This window comes from Labrus bergylta, chromosome 13, assembly GCF_963930695.1.
Source record: "Labrus bergylta chromosome 13, fLabBer1.1, whole genome shotgun sequence".
Taxonomy (NCBI): domain Eukaryota; kingdom Metazoa; phylum Chordata; class Actinopteri; order Labriformes; family Labridae; genus Labrus; species Labrus bergylta.
The window spans coordinates 2,936,956-2,957,607 of record NC_089207.1 but is presented as its reverse complement, the minus strand read 5'-3'; the positions used below and the strand labels follow the sequence as shown (position 1 = coordinate 2,957,607).

The 20,652-nt window shown below is 38.2% G+C and overlaps 2 protein-coding genes across 5 annotated transcripts; both read left to right on the top strand.

Moving 5' to 3' along the window:
• Positions 1-216: 216 nt before the first annotated feature.
• On the top strand, positions 217-8,532 carry dcun1d2a (DCN1, defective in cullin neddylation 1, domain containing 2a). 4 transcript variants are annotated; one of them, XM_065962012.1, is made up of 7 exons: positions 217-266; positions 2,848-3,064; positions 3,203-3,371; positions 3,707-3,837; positions 3,936-4,018; positions 6,204-6,300; positions 7,109-8,532. In XM_065962012.1, the coding sequence occupies exons 1-7, from the start codon at positions 264-266 to the stop codon at positions 7,186-7,188; spliced, it is 780 nt and encodes a 259-aa protein (XP_065818084.1). In that variant the 5' UTR covers positions 217-263; the 3' UTR covers positions 7,189-8,532. The 4 variants fall into 4 exon arrangements, with proteins under 4 accessions (XP_065818084.1, XP_029136034.1, XP_065818083.1 ...); XM_029280201.2 differs by lacking the exon at positions 217-266 and adding an exon at positions 395-762; XM_065962013.1 differs by lacking the exon at positions 217-266 and adding an exon at positions 2,655-2,672.
• A 4,778-nt stretch (positions 8,533-13,310) lies between these two features.
• On the top strand, positions 13,311-19,908 carry LOC109995146 (growth hormone-regulated TBC protein 1-A). The gene is made up of 9 exons (XM_020648770.3): positions 13,311-13,452; positions 13,549-13,661; positions 14,151-14,296; positions 14,405-14,563; positions 15,896-16,020; positions 16,610-16,706; positions 17,549-17,721; positions 17,825-18,010; positions 19,062-19,908. Exons 2-9 carry the CDS (start codon positions 13,606-13,608, stop codon positions 19,161-19,163), a joined length of 1,044 nt encoding a protein of 347 aa, XP_020504426.1. The 5' UTR covers positions 13,311-13,452; positions 13,549-13,605; the 3' UTR covers positions 19,164-19,908.
• Positions 19,909-20,652: the final 744 nt, after the last annotated feature.

Sequence of the window (20,652 nt, the reverse complement as noted above, 5' to 3'; positions counted from 1 at the left end):
GTGTTTGCAATTTTTAAGTGTACAAGGTATACAAACTATTGTAAACAAACTACAAACAATCTTTCTTTGCTCCCCTTACACACAAACACACAAGACGACTGAATTCATGCAAAACATTACAAATAGCTTCAATAAAAACTGTCTTATTTCCTGCAAACCTCATATTTACATTGAAACCTCCAGTGACTGCTTCTGTTACTTCCGCGCATGCGCACCATGAGCCACAGTCGGGCTACCAAACTGGTCAAACGGCGGGTGTGAAAATGGTAGGTAACCAAAATAAACACAATCCACCGGCATTGTCTTTGGTGCCATTAAAGCTTACCTTCACGTCTATTGTGACATTATTAAAGTACATGTTGTGTCGCGGTTTGGGGGGGAAGCCCACGCTGGGTAGTTTGTTGTGTTTCGCTGCTCTTCCAGGGAAGGTCAGTTGATATTTTGAGAGCAGCTAGCTTAGCTTCACGTCCCTTTTTGGGTAGTCTCTAACTTCGGCTGTGTGCAGGTCAGCAGCTCGATGTCAAAGACACACACACACAGGGGTCGTTTAGGTTAAACCCGAGCACAGCCATCCCCACACTGGCTGCGTGTTTCAGTCAGTCGTTAGTGTCAGTCATACATTCCGGCTAACTTGGCTAATGTTAGCTGATATAAGTTACTAGCTGGTAGTGTGTTGACAATGCTAAGCTGACGTTACCCGGGCAGAGCAGCGAGGCTTGACCTTTGACTTCCACTGGACGCTGTTGACACAAACCAGTAAAGGTTGGTTCAGTCATTGTGAACTCACAGAGGTTTTTAGTCTCCAGTTTCAGGAAATACTTGTCTTCAGTCTGAAGTGTGTGTGATGATCAGCTGTTGTTGTTGTTGTTGTGAGGAGGCAGTGCTTGTTTTTGTTTTTTTTATACAGCAACAGGATAAGAAATAAAACTTACTCATCGTGCCAATTAATCGACTTTTTACTAACCTTTAATTATCAACTTAATTATCTTACTGTGGAAAATAATAAAGGGCTTGTTGTTTTGGTTGGACTCTGAAGCTATCTATTTAAAAGTACACTCAGTTTACTGCACATTGCACAAGTTTACTTAAAAAAAAATATATTCCATTTTATTCACCATTTTGTACCTTTTGCACAATTTAGAATTTATTACTGTAAATATAATTTATCTTATTTTACCTTATTTTGGTCGTATTGCACCGCGGGACGGAGACAAACGCAATTTCGATTCCACTGTATGTCTGATATATTTTGAAATTGACAATTAAGTTGACTTTGACTAGATCTGATAATGTCTTGGATGTAGTTTCAGGTTTTAGAATGAACTTCCAAACTCCATGTGATCTGCAGAGTCCCTCTGCACCTTTAAGAAAAAGCTAAAGACCCAGCTCTTTCATGAATACCTACTAACTTAATGATGATGGTCTCCATATTATTGATGATGATGATGGTAATGACGATGGTTTTTGTTTGATAACGACGACTTATAAGATGGTTTCTATACTGATTAGAGCTCTCAAGAACTGCCCTCAATGTTGTGCTTTGCCTCTGGTCACTTCCTGTCAGCACCTGTGTGTCCAATCAGACTCAAAGCTGATCGTTTGCTCTTACTGACATTGTTCCCTTTTTTCTAGATCCTTGCTTGTGTTGTTCTTACTCTCTGATGTACGTCGCTTTGGATAAAAGAGTCTGCTAAGTGAATTGTAGAATTGTAGAAGGATTTTAAAGCTAACTGTTGTTTGTTACTTGTCAGTATCATGAAGTCTGGTTTCTGTGTTCTAAATTTTTCAAGCCAGTGAACTGTGCGCAAAATGCCTCTTTATACTGTAATTTCTTACTGAAATAAGAAAACTTATTACCTCAGTACAAAAGCTAAAATTCTTGCCTTTTAATTTCTTATTATATTGACAAGTATTTCTAGCCAAGGGGGGCTTGTGTAACCCTCCAGACTTGTTGCACCTCTAGGTCCTGGTGATGGAATCCCCTTTCCCTGCTCATGTTACATCTATGACTAGTTATCTGTTTTGTTTTCTTATACTGCAACAGGATTCTATTGCCTTGGAAAGAAATAAACTTACTCATCGTGCCAATTAATCGACTTTTAATTACTAACATAATTATTAACTTAATTATCTTACTATGGAGAATATAAAGGGCATGTTGTTTTGGCAGATCCGATATTGTCTTGGATGTAGTTTCAGGTTTTAGAAGGATTTTAAAGCTAACTGTTGTTTGTTACTTGTCAGTATCATGAAGTCTGGTTTCTGTGTTCTCAATTTTTCAAGCCAGTGAACTGTGCGCCAAATTTATACTGTAATTTGTTACTGAAATAAGAAAACTTATTACCTCAGTACCAAAGTTATACTTCTTGCCATTTAATTTCTTATTATATTGACAAGTATTTCTAGCCAAGGGGGGCTTGTGTAACCCTCCAGACTTGTTGCACCTCTAGGTCCTGGTGATGGCATCCCCTTTCCCTGCTCATGTTACATCTATGACTAGTTATCTGAGGGGCCCACTTGGGTACAGCATTTGCTCCGAGAATCCATAACATCCCCCCTTCAGAAAAGACTAATGTCGCTTTGGACAGGACATAATTATCACCGCCGCGACGTCTTGGCTCACCCCTTTTTTAAAGAGCGTTTGTCAGCGTGACAGACTAACCCTTTGAAATGTGTGTTTGGGAGTCTTTCCTGTCCTCTTTTTTTGTTGTTGCCTGAATGCCTGTAGATGCGTGTGTGTCACTGTGTGTTTTTGTTTGTGTCTCGCTCTGTGTTTGTGTGTTGTTGTCCGTGTTCCCTGGTCTGATCGCGCCCGTGTCTGACAGCCCCTGTCCTGTTATTACACAGCATAAGCTGAAGTCTTCGCAGAGGGACAAGGTACGGCAGTTCATGTCCTTCACACAGGCTGGGGAGAAGACAGCTGTGTACTGCCTGACGCAGAATGACTGGAAACTAGAAGTTGCTACTGACAACTACTTTCAGAATCCCGATCTCTACTGTAAGGAATCCATGAAAACATCAGTAGACCGGAAACGCTTGGAACAGCTCTACAATCGCTACAAAGGTAAGTACCTTTTATTTACTATGTATTAACTTTGATAGAGTTGTTACAAAATAAGAGCAGCCTTTCTTCAAAATAAGATTCTACTTGTTTGCTAAAGGTGTTAGAATAAACTGTTTTGTTTTGTTGTTCCCTTAAAAGATCCTCAGGATGAGAATAAAATCGGTATCGACGGGATCCAGCAGTTTTGTGACGACCTCTTGCTGGATCCGGCCAGCATCACGGTGCTGGTCGTAGCGTGGAAGTTTCGCGCTGCCACTCAGTGCGAGTTCTCCAAGAAGGAGTTTCTCGACGGAATGACGGAGCTAGGGTGAGTGTTGACATCGACCGGGTGTGACATGTTCCAAAAGTGGGACACAAACAGTGAGCCCGAGGTAACTTTGCATGGCGGTTCTCTTAGTGTAGCTCCGGAGAGGGGAAGGCTTTTCTATATTTAGACTCAGTAAACCACAGCTTGAGTATTCAGTGTCTTTGGGGAATGGCTGGAGGAGCTGCACTGTTTTGACTTTTGAGTTTAACACATCGAAGTTAACCTGATCTGATTTGTCGTCAGCCTTCAGACTGTTGTGTTTACAGCTGGTTTCGGGTGTGAGTGTGTATTAAATTACTGTTTTTTAATTTCTTCATTTGTCTTATTTATTTTAGGTGTGACAGTCCAGAAAAACTTAAGGCCCTCTTGCCAAGATTAGAGCAGGAACTCAAAGATAGTGGGAAGTTCAAGGACTTCTACCAGTTCACCTTTAACTTTGCTAAAAATCCTGGACAGAAGGGTCTAGGTAAGAAGACCGATAATTACAACTACTTAGTGACTGCTATCGCTGATTATTGTAACAAACTGTTGGAATGAAGTGCTCTGATTTGTCTTTGTGTTCAGACCTGGAGATGGCTGTAGCCTACTGGAACCTTGTTCTCTCAGGACGGTTTAAGTTCCTCGACCTTTGGAATAGATTTCTTTTGGTGAGTAATTTTTTTTGAAACTTTGTTTTTATTTTTTTTCAAAGAGTTGCTTCATTCATATGGTTTAACATTTCATTTCAACAAACATGTTTTCAACATAAGATACAGAAAAGAAGCAGCAACATCTTTAGAAATTGATAGACATACACACACATCAAAACAATGAAACAACAGAGAGAGAAAATAAAAATAAATCTGAGTGGTGATTTTGGTGAGTTAAAGAATTCCATTTTATAGGTACTGGGTAGCTCAACAGAGTCCTCGCTGCAGCCGCCCCAGGTTGAACTCCAACCCTTCATGCTTTGCTGCTCGTGTTCCACACTCTCTCTTCAATATATTTTCAGTTGTAAAATCTGTCATATAAATAGTAAATAAGGTTTTGACTGTGACTTGTCCACCTAAATGACAAATTATTTTGTATGCCAGTTGTAGCATTCAATGTTTCTGCTAAACGTTTTACTAATGCAGTGACCTTTAGAGTTTTGTTTTCTGACTTTGGGAAATTGGTCCATGCATTTGTCAGACAAAGGAGGAAGTTATACGTACATCACTAAGGTGCAGGGCAAAATCAGCACACTTAAGAAGAAGATAGGCCCGCGCACTTGCTCAAATGCCACAAAAAGTTTGAATTGATCACCTGAAGAAGACCTCTGATCTTAACGTTGTGATCAATCAGCATTTATCTCCATCAGATTCTATAAATGTAATGCCATCTGTGCTGGACTTCCTGAAAAAAATCATGAAACAAACTCTAGCTCACCCAAAACGCTGCAGCTAGAGTGCTAACAGGGGCAAATAGAAGATATTACACTTATTCTGAAAAATCTTCACTGGCGTTCCAGTCCAGTACAGAGTTGAATTCAAACATTACCTCTGGTCTATAAAGCTCTAAACGGTATGACACCTCAGTAGATTTCTGACCTGCTCACTGAATACAGATCAATCAGATTGGGTCAGGTGAAGGTGCATTGAGTCACTATGTGAAACAAACAGCCTGCTGACCTGAGGTGGTTAGTGTGTCTTTGTGTGTGTGCACTGTGCACATATGTATGGTTGGTGTACTACTACTACTACTACTAATAATAATAATAATAATAATAATAATAATAATGGTGTATGGTCCTGTTTGTGCTCTAGTACAGGTGTTCTCCACAGGTGAGCCCTCAGTACCCTCCAACAACTCCTTCATGAAAAATCACCCAAATGTCTAATATATTTTCAACCAATCAGATTAATTTAATGAAAAACTGTGCAACAAAGAAACAGAAGACAACACACAGGTTAAAAAAAGCGCTTCCTGGAAGTTTTGACAGAATGTCTTTTCCAGGCACACATTTACCTCCCACTGAAAAAGGAAAACTTTTGGGTCCCGCCCCACCAGCTGAGAACCACTGCTCTAGTAGGAATAGGTGTATGTGTTAGATGGGAGGGTACAGGGTCCTTTTATAAATGTGTTTAGGATCTAATATCTGCTTCTAAACCTATTTGTTCATTTTTTTAATGATAGATTTGGTTTATGTTTGTTTATTTTTATCTTCTTTAAAGCACTGTCAGTTTACATGTACATGCAACGTCCTGTACAAAAAAATGGAATTGAATTCAGAGCTTGCTGACATTTGCGGTCGCCTGATTGCTCGGCCACCAGAAATGTTACTTGCAAAATTGACGAGAACCCCGATAAGCCACGCCTGAAGTGTTCTCGAGAAATGCTCATCTGATTGCTCTCATATTTGATTCTGCCTCCTCAGCAATAGTCATCAGGAGAACAGTTCTCAAGACAAATGAATCAAAAGATAACCGACTGTTTTACGATCATGATAATATCCGGCTTCGATTTACTGCGCACAAAAACAATCGAGAGTTCGGCACATTTAGGAATGATGTTTTTAAAATCTGGGGAATAGAAGAGTCGAGATGTTGGACTAGATATCGAGAAAGAAAAAGTTGGATTTGTGCATTCCTTTTTGAAATACATTTTGCAAGGTGATGTGGGAGGTTTACCAGCTGTCATTGAGCCTCAGTCAAAGAGTCACCCTGCTTCCTCCTGGACCTTCAGTACTCATGCTGGCCTGCTGGTCCATCAGTGAAGCTTACTACAGGATGTTGTCACAACTGCCAACATGTCTACAATCTCTGGTTAAAACATTCACGTACCAAAATGTTCACACACACTTGTCCATTGCAGGAACACCATAAACGATCAATCCCAAAGGACACGTGGAACCTATTGTTGGACTTTGGAAACATGATTGCAGACGACATGTCAAACTATGACGAGGAAGGTGAGTTTGGAACGGTAAAAGTTTGTCTCAAGGAAGCATTCACATGAACTCAGGCACACTATAATAATAATAATAATAATAAAGCGCTTTTCGCAGACAAAGGTCACAAAGTGCTTTACATCAACAAAAAACAACAACAGCATACATAAAATGAAAGAAGAAAAAATGAGTACGTCATGGACGACATTATAAAACCCTGCTATAACCAGGAACAATAATTGGCACAATAAAACATGGATGAGTAGGTACACTGGGTGGACCTGATTATAGGCCTGTCTAAACATTCATGTTTTTAATTGTTTTTTAAAAGACTCAACAGAGTCAGAAAGACTATTCCCTTTCCGTCAAGAATCTGTAGTTTGTTTGGGGACTGGTAAGAGTGTTCTGCCCCTTGTTAATTTGTCTCTTAGCGCTGGTAAAAGTGTTTCACATATTGTCTTTTTGTTTTGTTAAAAAGTAAAAAAAATTAAATTTGTCACAAATTTTATGAAAGTGTTTCACATTTTGTAATTTTGTTTTTTTTTTCACTTTCCAGCCACCGTAGTTCAGCATTTATTAGCCAATGTTAGAAATGAAGTGAAATGAAATGTTTTGGTTTGTAATAGAATTTTAAAACACATCTGCATTTTTTAATGGGGGAATTATTAAGACAATAACATGAAATACAGTATAAGACAAAAGATACATTTATGTGTATCATTTACTCTCTCTGTCTGACTGAATCCATGGGAATGCAGCTTCAAACAGTGAATATAGACTTTCTTCATGTAACAGCTGTAACACTAATGACATGTTGTTTCTTCCTCAGGGGCGTGGCCGGTCCTTATAGATGATTTTGTGGAATTTGCTCGACCGATTGTAACAGGATCCAAACGCAAAACTCTCTAAAATCCAAAGCCCGCCTTCTGGAAAGCCAGAACATTGTTTCTTTTACAGTGACTTCATAGTTTTTTTAAGACTTGTACAAAAAAAAGTGAAAACCGTAGATCAAACAGAAGCACTTGAAACTTGTCAGGAAAACCACCTTTCAGGGAGCTGAGTAAAAAAAAAAAAAAACTGTGAGAAGAACTGGCCACATGTTTTTTTTTTTTGTTTTTTTTTTCGTCTTTGTGAGACCGGGGGCGTTTGTACGGACATTTGCCAGATTCACCTCTGTCCCTGCGGCGGGACTCTCGGTATCCTGGGACGCCTCTGCTCGGCTCCAGGACGAGCTCTACCTGTCGGGCCCGGTGAGCAGGGATGGACACAGCACTGGGAAAGAGGTTCAACGACTGTGTGTCCTCTGAAAAGGACAAGGAGAGGAGGAAACTGTGTGTTTTTAGGATTCTTCCTAGTCAGCTTTGTTTTGTTTATGAAGCTCTGAGTGACCGTGTCTAAACTCTCACTTTGGGACAGAGTGCTCTCTACACCAGCACCAACACAACTGTTGCGGTTTTTACTGAACATACTGTATCTATTGGGACTGTTTACAAAAGACGGCGATATGAAGAATAATATAAATATGTTCCATTTATAAAATTCAAAAGAGGATTCTTTTATGTACAGTAAATGCTACGATCTCTGACGGGGATGCCTCAATATTGTGGGTGATATGCTGTTGGTTTAATTATTAGGTGGATGTGTCGAGTCATGGAGTTGTGAGCTTCTCATTGAAAGCATGTTAAACACATTTTTGCGTCACCTCGGGCTAGTTCCACAAATACATTTTCACTCAAGTAAAAGGCAGCGCTTTCACTAAGATAACTGATATTTGTTACTGGAGTTCATATCTCCACTTGATCTCAGATAGGAGAGGGTCTTTAATCAACAGGTTAACATATTCAGCCCTGTCCAACACTACCAACGTTTTTGCTTTCAAAAGATGATTTCTTTCCCACGGTTAAGGAAAGAGTTTTACTATTTAAAATCCCTCTGAGAGATTAGTAATGCGTATAGTAATGCTTCAGCAGCATTTAATCAAAGAAATGACAGAGCCCTTTAGGATCGCTTGGCACATGTCTGTATGTCCGGGCGGTGAAGGACCCTTCGGTTCAGGACACTAAAGACGACGATGTAAGCCTTAAAGAATAAATATCTCTGTTCATCAATATTTATGTTTCTGTTCAAGCCCATCTGTCCAGTATTACTGACGGTAGTGAACATTTGAATATATTGTTGATACATCATGTAAGTAGCCTAAGTATATTGTTCATTTCAAGAAAGATGAATAAAGCATGAGTTTTTTCATAATCAGACATGTACAAGTTCTTTTGTTGAAAGTGGCCTGAAGATTTTCCTGTCAGATGGGGGGGGGGGGGCTGGTCTCAGAAGGAAAGTCTTTATTGCTTGATATAGAGATAAACACACAAACAAACAATTAGACCCCTCACCCCCACCCGTACCCCTCCCCTGGCACATATCCCCTTAAGAAAAAAATGAAACAGGGTTGACAATAATATAAAGTAAGTGAAAAATCACGGGATTTTTCAGGCTAGGTTCTCAGTCCAGATTAATTATGTGTTTTTTGGTGTGTTTGTTTTGCTTGTATGTTTTGCCTTCATTGGACAGTCCAGCTAAGGAGAGAGAGGGGGGATGACTCGCAGCAAAGGACCAAAGTCAGACCTGAACCCTGCTGCTGCAATGAAGACTAAAGCCCCTGAACATCGGGCGCTCGACATAACCACAAGGCCATCTGACACTACAATGACAGTTTTCTGCCTTTATGCTGATGCTATGTGTAATTTCTTATTCACAGTATCAACGAGCGGTCAGAAATGAACTTCCTGCTGAGCAGAGAAGAGCATGAAGCTGCTTTATTATAAGCATGATGAATCACCCATCACATGATATTCACATCATCAACCTGGCCCACTTGCTCGGATTGAATTTTCCTCGATCTTTCCTGCTGCTCTCACACATGACCTCACCTCACCTCCTCCACAAATCTTACAAGGGGACTAAGAGTAAAAAGTCAGGGTTAAAAACTCATGGGTTTGCGGTCACACATGAATTAACACAGATTTCAGAGATATGTGAGGAGTTTTGTACCTGTATGAAAAGACAGCATGTAGACTGTTAGTACTCACAATACACGGCAGCTCATGTGATTAGAATCACTGGGATCTTTTTATCAGACAGCAAAATGATGTAGCAGTGTGTTGTTATGCTGTTATGGGGCAATGTGTTGTCATCACACTGTGTTGTTAAAGTGTGTGGTCACACTGTGTAATTATAGTGTTGTTACAACATGTGTAAACACTGTTGTTCAATTCAATTCAAATTCAAATAACTTTATCCGTTAGGAGCTTCATTTGTGTAACAGACCAACAGCAGAAACACACACAAGTGGCTCTATTAAAAGCATGATACATCGGTCATAAATAATTGTTATAAGCGGTTAAGAGTGGTGTTAAAAATAAATAAGAAATAGATCATTTGTTCATAAGCCTGAGTTCTCACACTGTTTGAATGTTTTTTTCACACTTGTTGTGTTTAGTTGTCATATTGTGTCACTTTATGTTGTCACTGTGTGTTTGGTACGAGGGATGTTACACTGATTTGTTACACTGTGTTGTCAGTTATCACTGAGTTTGAATGTGTTTTAACGGTGACAGTGAGTCTTTTTTGTTACAGTGTGTTCTAGATTTGTTATCACACTGTTTATTCACATTTTGTTGTGATGATGTGATGTAACAGTGTGTTGTCAAACTTTGTTGTTCACGCTGTTTCAGAATCAGAATCAGATTTATTGTCCAGGTATGCTTACACACACACACACACACACAAGGAATTTAACTGAAGTGAACTGTGCTCTCTTATGAACAGGTACAACATTAAATATCAACAATAAACAGAATAAGAAAAGACTAATATTTACATGACTAAATATGAAACAGTGCAGTGGTGAATAGTGCAAAAAGATGCTGAAGTAACATGATAAGTAAAATGCAGTTATGTGACAGATGGGTCAATTAAGATGTCAATTACAGTATTTACATAAATAAGTGTGAATGTTATCATTTAAATTAAATAATATATATATATATACATATCTGTATATTCACAGTGACGGTTGGTTTAGAGTCATTTCACCGCGACAGGTCTGACACTCTGTGACTGTTTCACTATACAGTCATTATTCTCTAAACTGGAACATTGTGTTGTAACTGGGTGTTGTTTATTTGTGTTACTCACTGTGCTCTAACAGTGTATTATAGGCACACTGTTTGTTATTTTGGTGTCATACTGTGATGTCACATAATCTTATTTTTAGTCATGACACGTTGTCACACTCTGCTGTTATAGTGTTTCATTGAAATATCTTGTGACACTTTATGTTGATGTGTTGTCTGAGTGTGCTTCACTCTTTGTTGGGACAGTTTTTGTCACACTGTGGTGTTAGAGTGTTATTTGTCACAACATGTTTTTACCCTGTGTTGTATTTGTGTTGTTACAGTGTCCTGCAAATACAGTGAATTGTTTCACACTGTTTTCACATTGTGGGGTTGTTGTTGTTGTTGTTGTTGTTGTTTGTTTGTTTCTGGGTTGTTGTTTTTTTTGCCTTTTTAATAGTTAGGACAGCTGAAGAGAGAAAGAAAATGTGAGTAGAAGAGAGTGGGGGATGACATGCAGAAAAGGGATGAGGTCAAATTGGACCCCATGGCCGTGGACGAGGACAATAGCCTCCATGAATGGGGCTTGTGACATAGTTGCTAGGCTATCCGGCGCCCCCACATTGTGTTTTAACAATGTGATGTAACAGTTTTGTTACATGTTTATCTGCATTAATATATTTTGTTGGGACACCGTGTTGATGTGCGGTGTTTTCACACTGTATTGTTAACTTTCTTTGTTTACACTGTGTTGTTATTTTGTGTTACAGTATTGTCACACTGGGTTGTCATGATGTTTTGTCACACTTTGTTGGGTTTTGTTAGAGTTCATTGTTATCATGTGTGGTTTTATTGTGTTGTCACATTGTGTTGTTACAGGGTTTTTACAAATTGTTGTCAATGCGTTGTTTCAGTTTCAGATTCAGAGTTTTTATTGTCCCACAAGGGGAAATTTGCGTTGCAACAGGCGCACATAGAAGACAAGGAACACGAGGACAACATCTCCATGAAACATAAACCAAAACGAATTAAAAAAATCAGACAACAGCAAAATATCAAACCAAATAAAAACAGTGCAATAAAATCAGTCAAGAGCCCGGACCAGAATGGAAATTCAAGTTATTAAAGTGCAAAGTGGAGGTGTGCAAATGTGCAATTCAAGTGCAAAAAGAGCAACAAATAGCTAATTGTTGTTTAACATATTAATTGCACTTGGTAAAAATGAGACCTGGAGTCTTTTAGTCTTCCTCACAGGAGCTCTAAAACGACGACCTGAGGGTCAAAGGTCAAACTCACTGTGAAGTGGGTGATCTGGGATCACAAGTAGTTACTCTGTGCTGTTACAGTGTCCTGTAAATTGTGTCTTGTCATGCTGTATTGTCATTGTGTAAAAGTGTTGTTACAGTGTGATGTCACACTGTGTTTTTACACACTGACTGTGTGACATCACGCTTATCATCTGGAGTTTGTATGAACATGTTTCATGTTTCATGTCATGTTTTTTGCCACCTGATATTCACCATCATTTCAGCTTCACCAGCTGTTCAGATTTCTAGCATGGACGTACAGAGTTTTTATCAGGTGATTGCTCGAAATATGGGTCAACAAGATCGATAAGAGTGGGAAAAAATAAAATCAAATTTGAGAGTTGGAAAGCTAAAACAATGAGCTGAAAGATGCTCAAATACAATCTTGAGCTAAAGAGGGCCATAGATTGGTGATCATCACCTTTAACAACATTTACATTCTTATATAATCCATTCCTTTCTTTAAAGATATTCATAAAGGTCAATTTTAATACATTCAAAGCATCTTTTATTGAGAATACAAAAAGGGAATTCATTGTGTGATATTCAGTCATATTCAATTTTCATTTTGCAAAAAAGAGCCATAAGAATCATCAGTAGAAGTCGGTATAGAGATCCATCAAACCCGCTATTTATTCAGTTAACGTTGTTGAAATTTCATGAATTAGTTGATTACAGTATTCTGCAAATGATGTTTAAAGCTAATCAGAAAACATCCAAAACAGATTTGAAAAAAGGGAAAGCCGTTCTAATTTAAAAGGAACAGAGATCTTTAATAAACCGAGATTCAGAACCAAATCGAGGGAACGTTGTTTAACTATAAGAGGAAATCGGTTTATGGAACAATCTCAATAGAGAAACTAAAGAATCAAAATCAAACATGATATTTAAAAGAACAATTAAAGCCAGTTTGTTGAATAAATATGTGGAAATATTTCAATGAGATGTATTGTTCTGTTTCGTTATGGTGTAACAAAAATGTCCTGTGATATGTTTTGTACGGTTTAAAATAAATGATTAAGGAGGACCTACGATGGGGCTGCCAGTGACTGTGTTTGCATGCAGCCAATTTATTTTGATTTTTATTGTTTTTTTAATTGTTTTAATTAATGCTTTGTGAAAGAGGGGCAGATATTATAAGATTAGTCTTCTTTCTTTTTGTGTTTTTCTTAACTTTATTGTTTGTTTGAATGAAATACAATTTACAAATTAAATAAATTAAATAAAATAAATTAATATGTTTTCATTAGTGTACAAAGAAACAATATTAAGAATTGTAATGTTTTTGTTACCTTTTCAGATGGAGTATTTTAAGTTACTAGTTGATGTAAACTGTAACCTCACCACTAGGTGTCACTATCCTGCAGTAAAATTAATTCTTTCTTCATAATAATGTTATTTCCTGGCAGTGTGGAGTTGTTATAAAATACTTTAAGCACAGTGTTATTGTGTAGGACTTTGGACACTCTTAAATTCTTGCTCCAAGCTTGACTAGAAACAATCAAGGTGGAGAAAACTTTATTTTAGATTTGAAAAAGAAAAAGGGGGGGGGGGGGAGTATCTGTTCCTACTTCTAACAACACTGTTGCAACAAATAAAAGAACTGGCACTATGTATTGTCACAAATAGGAATTAGCCCGGGGGATACACAAGCAAAACGTCGCTATTTCTCTTCCTTCTTTATTGTTTGGCATGCAAATAAAGCTGCTACCTGTTAGGAGGTTACCTGGCCCCTCCTCTTAGTGAACTGTAAGGTGAGACAGAAAAGACTCAGACTACGTTGTTATTTACTTTGACAGCAGCCATTTCTTCTCCCAACTGAAGCAATTGAAATAACCTCCTCCCTGCAGGTTCTTTACAGCCTTGGAGAAGGACTGTACCTGACCAGCACCTGACAGGCTGAGGAAATGGAGATGGAAGGAAATGCTGCTCAACCCCTTACCTGTAGTAATGACGCTGAAAGGTGAGCTTTAAATGAATGTTCTTTGCCCTTTCTTTAACTTAAGGTTGTTACTTTATTGTTCTGACCATGAGTGACTTACATCAGCGTCTTTCCTCATTGTATTTGCACTTTATGTTTTATGTTACATACAAGTAGAGCTGCTATTAAAAGCCAACTACCCAGCTTGCTATAATAATCATATTTTATCAAATGTTTTATTTGTTGTTAAAATACCATTTCTGAGATATGAGGCTATATCTTTTTTTTTTTTTATAAAGCTCATTGCTTGTGAACCTGCTAAGAGTAATTTGAAACTGAGTGATCATCCAGTGAGGGCATTTGATCTTCCCTGAAGAAACTGTATCCGTTGGAGGTTGTTGTAGCGTCTGTCACCAGGTAAAAGAAGAGAGAAGAAGGGGGCGGGATGAAAGACACACTGTTGTCAGTCTTTTCCTCACATTTTGTGTGTGTGTGTTTGCATTAACATTCATTTTGCATTTGCCTCCGCAGGGTTGACCCCTACGGCTTTGAAAGGCATCACGATTTTGAACCTTACAAGGAGATGATGAACGAATATGTAGCCGTCCTCAACAGGAGATCGATGAGATGGTCCAAACTCCTTCAAGAGAAACCACATGTTGAGAAGAACCTGACAGGTATACTCCTATAGGAACATACATTGTAACACAACCCACTCTTGTGTTTTAGTTAGTTCTGGTTCTCTTGGGGGTCATATGATGTAATTCTAATATGTGTTTTGAAAGTGAAAAGGTACGTGCGTAAAGGTGTGCCTAATGAGCATCGAGCCAGGATATGGATGGCAGCCAGTGGAGCACAGAAACAACTGCAGAGCAACCCGGGTTATTACCAATCTCTGCTGGCCATGGAGCATGACAGCATGCTGAAGGACACCATTCAGACAGGTGAAAGAACGGGCATTATTTTTATAAGACATTCAAAGAAACCTAAGGAGATAATACAATAATGTTAAATTTCCTTGGTTCTTGTATTGGGTCATGGCTGAAGGGTATAATGTGCAATCCAGTATGTTGCCTTTTAGAACCAGTCCCTCAGACCAAAACAATATTCCCTCAGCACACTGCTTGCCCTCCGCCCTCAGTATGCTGAAAGCAGCATTTGTAAGACTGATACCTATTCCGATATGAAGCCTGTGAAACCTAAACAAGCTGAAGGAAGTGCCGTCCTGTCAGTGTGAACACAGAGTTGAGAACAAACACAAAAGGGAACATTGTTAAATGTTTTCAGTTTAATTAGGAAGTCAACACTCAGTCTGTCGGGTTAAAGCCACATCATATTGACTTTAACCCATTGATTGTTTATAAGAATGGCAAGCTCCATTTGTGAAGCCAAAACACCTATCGTCATCACAACCTTTCCAATCCATGTAGTTTTTGGAGCACTTTTTAATTTTTTAATAGAACGATGCACAATGACAAACAACTTTATACTGACAAAAATGTGTCTTTCTTATTGACAAAATATTATTGTGGATGGTGGCTCCCTCCATTTACTTACCAGGACCTGTAAGTTTAACTGTGGGTAGAGAAGCCCTGATGTTGAAAATGAAGCCAATGTGGAAGTATAAAAACTACAGTTCCCCAGGTGTCAACTTGAAACTGACTGCAAAAGCCCGGAAAGTCCCATTAACATGTTAAAATGTCAATGTTTACAGTCTGGTTTTAAAAAAAAAAAAAGCTTTTCAGTATCAATAGTTTATTTTGGTTTACACTGAATGGAAGTGATTTTTTTAATATCTCATCTGTTCTGAATATGTCAGGGCTAAGAGTTATTCATAATTAGGGGCATGGAGGATCTGACTGATAAGCGGGCATGTCGTAGCTGTTTGCGAGGAGGCTTTTTAGCTGGATGCTAGTTCAATCAAACTTTATTGATATAGCACCTTTCAGACAAATTAAATCGCAGTTCAAAGTCCTTTACAAGAGTGCAGAAAAGTTGTTGACGAAAAAGTAGTTTATAAAATCATTGAGAGTTGATCAAAAGTTAGTTTTGAGGCTGCATTTCCAATATGACTACCACCATCCATGGGCTTCAAAAATAGCTTCAGAAAAAGTAATTATGCTACGTCCATGTTTTATACAGAACTGAGCCAGTGGTATCGTGTTAGTAACGCCTGATTTTCCTACAATAACAATAGACATACATGATCATACTGTGCTCCATCGTCATGGTACCAACACAAAGGTCTAGAACTAATCTTTTCATGTTTCTGGCAGACATGCACCGGACGTTTCCTGACAATGTCCTCTTCAGAAGCAAAGCAGAACCGAGTCTGCAGAAAGCTCTTTTCAATGTGCTGCTGGCCTATGGACATCATAACAAGGCAGTGGGTTACTGTCAGGTAAAGCAAACTTTTCCTCTCCTCTCACTTTATATAACCTCTGTTTACCTTAAGAACTGGACTGGTTAGTTCCTTAGCTATTTAAATATATGTGAAGAGTTTATACCAAATGAAACATCAATAACTTTCAGGCACAACATCAACCTGCAAAACTTTTTGTATGAGTTTCATTATAGAAAAGGACAACTGCAGGGACCAGGAATTTGACTTTGAGAGAGACTTGCTGCTCTGAAACTTAAGTTTGTATTTGCTCAAGTACTCGCTGCATTCAAAAGACTCTCTTATGTCTGTAGACTACTTTGCATAATCTTCATGGGTCTGTAGAGCTTTGCAAAGAAGCAGACAACAATGAGCTGGAGGAACTTTTTTTTCAAACCTTTAAAAGTAGCTTCTGGGTCTTAAAGTCCTGGGTAAAAACATATTAATTGTGCACATAACAGCTAATTTCATGGAGATAAAATTCCATCCTTTAGTTTATAGCTGCTTGTGTGTTTTTGTCTGTGCATCAGTGAAGCACAGCATGCGAGAGGGGTTACCAAGGTTATCATTGTTATCGTTGTTGCTCTAGTGTGCTGTTTTTTTTTTCCAGGGTATGAACTTCATTGCTGGCTACCTCATCATCATTACCAAAGATGAAGAAAAATCCTTCTGGCTGATGGATGCGTTGTTGGTCAGAATGCTCCCAGGTACTGTGCGAGGAATTATGTGAGAAAAGTATATTTTACCCCAAAAAAAAATGGTAAAAGTATTGTTCAGCCCAAACAATGTAGCCTTCAATGTAGCTCTAAAATTAAAGAGCTGTTAATTAATCACATTCATTTAAAGCTTGTTAGATTCAATGGACTTAAAGTCTTTCTATGTGATTTTTTACACTTAAATATAATAGAAATCAAGTATATCCTCTGAAAATAACTCTGTGAGTCATGACTGTCTACAATGGGTGTAACACCCGAGTCTCACTGTCTGTGATGCTTTCAGAGTGATCTTTATTATGCTCGTATCTTCACACTGCATGTAAATTTACCTGAAATGAGCGTGATCTAGAAACACAGTTAAGCAGTGAGTACAGTATGTTATTCTTCTTTTCTCTAGTCCCTCAATTAAACAACTTTTATACACGAGGGGAGGAGTCAGCCGGCCGTCCGGGCGATGTAAACAAACTGAAGATAGGACTCTGAAAACTCTGAAAACATCACAGACAGTGGGACTCGGGTGTTACACCCATTGTAGACAGTCATGACTCACAGAGTTATTTTCAGAGGATATACTTGATTTCTACATTTAAGTGTGAAACATCACATAGAAAGACTTTAAGGCAGACAAAATATATCACTAATATAGGAAGTTTCATCATTTGCACAACAATGCACAGGGATAATTTCTTGTCTTACCCCTTATAATACGAAAACCGATCAGTAGTGGACCAAGGTAAGAGCCTTGTGGTACCTCACATGGAAAATGTATTCTGGCAAGAAAGTCGTAGTCAACACTATCATCTCAAGCAAAAACAACTTTTGGTATATTTCAGACTACTACAGCCCGGCCATGTTGGGCTTGAAGACCGACCAGGAGGTTCTTGGCGAGCTGGTGAAGACTAAATGTCCTGCAGTGGGACAGCTAATGGCCCAGTATCCTGGCATATGGACACTGGTGGTGTCACGTTGGTTCATTTGCCTCTATATTGACATACTACCTATTGAGGTGAGGAACTGTTCAGGTTTAGTTGTTGAGGGCAAATGAATCCTTCATGTTGCATTAAGGCTCATTATTTGACCGACATGTTTCTGGTTTCTTGTACTTACAGACCGTCTTGCGGGTCTGGGATTGTCTTTTCTATGAGGGCTCTAAAGTTCTCTTCCGGGTTGCTCTGACTCTCATCATCCACCATCAGCAGGAGATATTAAGAGCTCGCTCTTTGATGGATGTGTGGGAGTGCTTCAAACAAATAACCAGTGGAGCTTTCACTCTGGACTGTCACAATTTCATGCAGGTAGGATGGAAATATTTAGTTGACAATGTGAAAATATTTAATTGATTGACAGGTCACTCATTGGAATTTAAATATAAAAAAGGGAAATAATTAAATTGTCAAGCAGTTAATCTGTAGTAAAGCTACAAACTACAAAATAAAAGACAATATTCATAATCTGAGAGCACAGGAGACTCCTTCATTGACAACCAAACTTGTTTCAGATGTTTTATCTGTCAGTCAAACTTGAGTTTATCATCTAATTGTTTCAGGTCTGAATTGATTTTTATTCTCATACTAACTTTGCACCTTTTATCATTATGAAAATGTACTTCTCATCCTGCTATTAGACAGAAGACATGTCTTATTTCATAAAGCTGAGACTGGTACACTTTGCCAATCATCAGTAAACGTTTGGAAAAATCTGGTATTATCCCCGAGCACAGGCCAAAAAGAAAGAAACATATTGTTTGATACAGCAGAAGGCTGCAAGGGAGGAAGCTATAAATTCAACTTCACTGAGTTTGAGTTCATTATGACAAAGATGTTTGCATGGTGTCTTTTAGTATCGAACACTTAGCATTTATGTAACTGGAAATACAGTCCAGTTAATTTGATACTGAAACAAAAGTGAAATTAGAGCGTTCCTCGTCATTGGTTATTTACAAGAAAATGCCTCAACAGCAGACCAAGGTAAAGTCAAATCAAGCTCCATTAAAAGCCTCCCCATATTAGATAAAGGTTATGATTGGCCCGACCAGGTCCAGGCCAGCTGGAGAGCAGCTGGTTCGAACAGGAGGGAGACAAGAAATTAAAAATGAGTTCACAGATATTTGGATGATCCCAATATATAAGAAGAGAAAGCAGTTTGTGTTCTAAGGGTAAAAAAGAGGCCAACTGAACAGAGAAAAAAGATATTGATCAGGAAAGACAGTCAGTTTAGCAGGAGTGTTTTTCATGAAGTCTAATTTGTCTGAGATGCTGTTCTAATAGAAAAGCATGGACTCCTTTGAAAACACAATTTGTGTGCTGGAGTAATGCTGAATTTTAATCTTTTTATTTTATTTTACAGAAAATCTTTGCAGAACCTGGAAGCCTGTCTATGGCAACGATTGATAAACTGAGAGAGAAATGCAGACAACGAATACTGGAGGAAGAATCTGGACAGCCGTAACTATAGCGCAGACATCTTTCATTCAGTATGAGAATAAAAAACTGTATTATCAGGGGGAAAAATTAACAATCACCATAGGTACTTAAATGCCTTTTCTTTGCTTCTTTTGTAAATCACTATATTACACTTTAATCCAGTCGAGAGGGAAACTAAAGGATGTGCTAAAGAGTGTCAGCTGATGAACATTTCTGCTGCTAAAAAAACTTTAATACAGTCAACTGAATCTGACAGGTTTTCATTATTGCACTTTAGTAATATTTCATCGCATAAGTAGTGTGGGAGTGAGAGTATTTTGTTCATTTCTGAGGAGAATGAGGGAATTCATATTGTTTACATTGAAACACTGTTCAACCGTTCATTTCAAAGTTAGAAGTTTAGCATTTTGTGTGGGAGCTGCCGTTCTTATTATTTCTGATTTGTTAAAGAAAATCTAACAAGTGGTCCAATTGTTTTTCCAGATAAAGGTGAGGATAAGTAGAAAAGACTGAGTGAGATTATTTTAAGACACCAACAGTTTATCCAGGAAGTCCCTGAACCTGAGGGTTTTATAAGTTTAAAATCCTTTAAGACCGCTGAGTCCCAGAAAGACTGAACTGTAGAACGTAGATTTTGGACGATGTGTATTCAAAAGATGTGTGCTGTAAATAAATAAATCCATCATTATGTGTAATATGATAATTACAAATTAACAAACACATGTAAGACATGATTATTATATAAATAAAGAGCTCATATTTTAACCTTACAGCCCTGGACATTGCTTTTGCTTACTTCTACCTTATAAAGGCGGAGCTTATTAAGATCATAATTCATGTTCAACAACTTTAGTGTCAATCAGCAGGAATTAGGAGAGTATTGAAAACTCTTAGTTAATGGCCTATTAGCTATAAACTATGGTCATGTAGAATAAGGTACTAATAATGACTAATAAGCAGCCAGTATGCTAATAATTAGCATGCTAATGAGCAACTAGTTAAAGGCTTTATATGTGATTTTTTGATCCAGCAGATGTCGCCCTTGAGCACCAGCATGAAATCAAAACAACTCACGCTGCATTGTTGTGTTAGCATGCTAATGCTAGCGATCTTTATTATGCTGGTATCTTCACACTGCATGTAAATTTACCTGAAATGAGCGTGATCTAGAAACACAGTTAAGCAGTGAGTACAGTATGTTATTCTTCTTTTCTCTAGTCCCTCAATTAAACAACTTTTATACACAAGGGGAGGAGTCAGCCGGCCGTCCGGGCGATGTAAACAAAGTGAAGATAGGACTCTGAAAACTCTGAAAACATCACAGACAGTGGGACTCGGGTGTTACACCCATTGTAGACAGTCATGACTCACAGAGTTATTTTCAGAGGATATACTTGATTTATATATTTAAGTGTGAAAAATCACATATAAAGACTTTAATAGTGAATATTGTGACCTTTATTCAAAGTGTTACCAACACAGTTAACAATAAAGACATTACGACGCCTACATTG

Coding starts and splice junctions, on each gene's coding strand:
- dcun1d2a (XM_065962011.1), top strand. CDS start 2,719: ATGCCTGTAGATGCGTGTGTGTCACTGTGTGTTTTTGTTTGTGTCTCG. Junction 4,019..6,203: donor TTTGGAATAGATTTCTTTTG/GTGAGTAATTTT, acceptor TGTCCATTGCAG/GAACACCATAAACGATCAAT. Junction 6,301..7,108: donor GTCAAACTATGACGAGGAAG/GTGAGTTTGGAA, acceptor TTTCTTCCTCAG/GGGCGTGGCCGGTCCTTATA.
- LOC109995146 (XM_020648770.3), top strand. CDS start 13,606: ATGGAGATGGAAGGAAATGCTGCTCAACCCCTTACCTGTAGTAATGAC. Junction 16,021..16,609: donor AGGCAGTGGGTTACTGTCAG/GTAAAGCAAACT, acceptor TTTTTTTTCCAG/GGTATGAACTTCATTGCTGG. Junction 17,722..17,824: donor TTGACATACTACCTATTGAG/GTGAGGAACTGT, acceptor TTGTACTTACAG/ACCGTCTTGCGGGTCTGGGA.